Source organism: Bison bison, unplaced genomic scaffold, assembly GCF_000754665.1.
Source record: "Bison bison bison isolate TAMUID 2011002044 unplaced genomic scaffold, Bison_UMD1.0 scf7180017864495, whole genome shotgun sequence".
In the NCBI taxonomy this organism is placed as follows: domain Eukaryota; kingdom Metazoa; phylum Chordata; class Mammalia; order Artiodactyla; family Bovidae; genus Bison; species Bison bison.
The window spans coordinates 12826509-12828314 of record NW_011495054.1 but is presented as its reverse complement, the minus strand read 5'-3'; the positions used below and the strand labels follow the sequence as shown (position 1 = coordinate 12828314).

The window sequence follows — 1806 nt, the reverse complement described above, 5'->3', positions numbered from 1 at the left end:
CAGATGTGGTCCCTGCCTTGCCGGAGTTCAGTTTCTTGTGGGGAAGTTGGACACTAAAGTAAACGATCAAATGAAATGGTCACAAACAAGCCTGGCAGGGGAAGTCTAAGTGCCAAGGTCCTTAGATGGAAAGGGTTCATTGTGTGCAAGAAATCAAACGATATCAGGATGGCCCAGGAATAAGTAAACCGAGGGAGGAGTGGGGCATCCGGTGAAGTTGGGATTGAACGGGGACCGGGTCATGCAAGGCTGTCAGGCACAGTGAGGAAACGATTTTATTCAAAGTGCGGTAAGAATCAACTAAAGGGAGAGAATGTGATTTATTTTTCAAGGAGTTGTTCTTGTTTCTGTATGGAGAATCGTCTTGGTTGTAGGAAGAGATTAGAGAGGGGATGAGGAAGATATAGTTGCCTCAATTGTTTCTTTCAGCTTGAAAGTTTCTACCACAGATTTGTTGTTGTTTGACTGCACCTGGTCTCAGTTGCGACCTGAGGAATCTTCTTTATGGAATGTGATATCTTTAGTTGCCGCATGGCAAGCCACTCCAGTATTCTTGCCTGGAAAATTTCATGGGCAGAGGAGCCTGGTGGGCTACAGTCTATGGGGTCGCAAACAGTTGGACCCGATTGACCATCTATAACCACGACCTTGGGTCACGTCACATTCACAGGGCCTCAAATTTAAAATTTTGAGGCAAAATCCAAATGGAGTTTAGAAGCTTGAAGAAAGAAAACATCAAATTTTACAAATTTTATCTATTTCCCAGACCACACCACTTGGTATATTTGTATAAATCTTGTAATTATCCTGTGAGAACACAATACGAAATTTGTGTATACATATTAAAAGCTCAAACGTGTTAAATGTGCGTTTTATTTTTTATTTTTTGGTGGCACCCCGTGGCATACGGGATCTTAGCTCCTCGACCAGGGATCGAACCCGCGTCCGGTGCTGAGGAATTGTGGAGTCTTAACAACTGGGCCGCCAGGGAGGTCCCTAACTGGGCATTTAAAATATACAGAACACGAGTTCTGTAACTCTGCTTGGGCTTTCGTCATTTTTCAACCCTCTTCTAAGGCTCAGAAAGTATAAGCGGCCTCTCGAATCTCTCCACCTTTGTGAGGAAAAAAGTCGGCTTGTGTTCTACGTATACCCGGTAACAGCCGCTGGACACAAGGCAAAGCCAATAGCGGAGAGCAGCCTCATTTACCGCCCAGGCAGCCTCTCAGACTACCGAGACTAGTTCCGACGACGCCCAGCAACCGCTACCATAACAACGCAACCCGCTCCCTCACCACAGTACGCGGTTCCCCTCTGCATCCCAGAAGGCGCTGCGCCGCCTCTAAGCCTTCCGCCCCCTTCCATCCCAACATGCAACGGGGCTCTAAACGTCAGCGCGCGTCATCAGGATGGTTATAAAAACGCCCGAATATCCGCCTTTACTTAAACATTAAAAATGCCTGTAAAAGGCTCATAGATAGGAAAGAGGCCGAAAGATCAGTCTTAGCGATTTTTTTTCAGACGGTTTAGTTGTAAATTTCAGGAGAAATGTTCCATCTTTCCCTAGATTCGCTCAGGCACCTCGTTGGGCAGCCCGTGAAGGCCGGCGGCGTGGGGGCCTCGGGGCCCTACTCGGGGCAAGTGTGGGAGGAAGTGGCGGTGTCTGTCCGCGCGGCGCCTGTAGACCATCCAGCGTGGAGCTATGGGAGGCCTGGAGAAGAAGAAGGTGATGGGCGAGAGGCCGGGGCAGGGGGCTGGGGCTGCCCTAGGAGGTGGGGGACGGGAGCGATGGAGCCTGGGGATTCC

At 49.2% G+C, this 1806-nt stretch overlaps 1 protein-coding gene across 1 annotated transcript in view; it reads left to right on the top strand.

The window, feature by feature from the left end:
• Positions 1–1616: 1616 nt before the first annotated feature.
• Positions 1617–1806, top strand: part of LOC104980146 (pescadillo homolog) — a 5975-nt gene continuing 5785 nt past the window's right edge. The window contains exon 1 of the mRNA XM_010828775.1: positions 1617–1726. Within this exon, the coding sequence (XP_010827077.1) occupies positions 1703–1726 (24 nt within the window). The 5' untranslated portion in view covers positions 1617–1702. The remainder of the gene's footprint in view (positions 1727–1806) is intronic.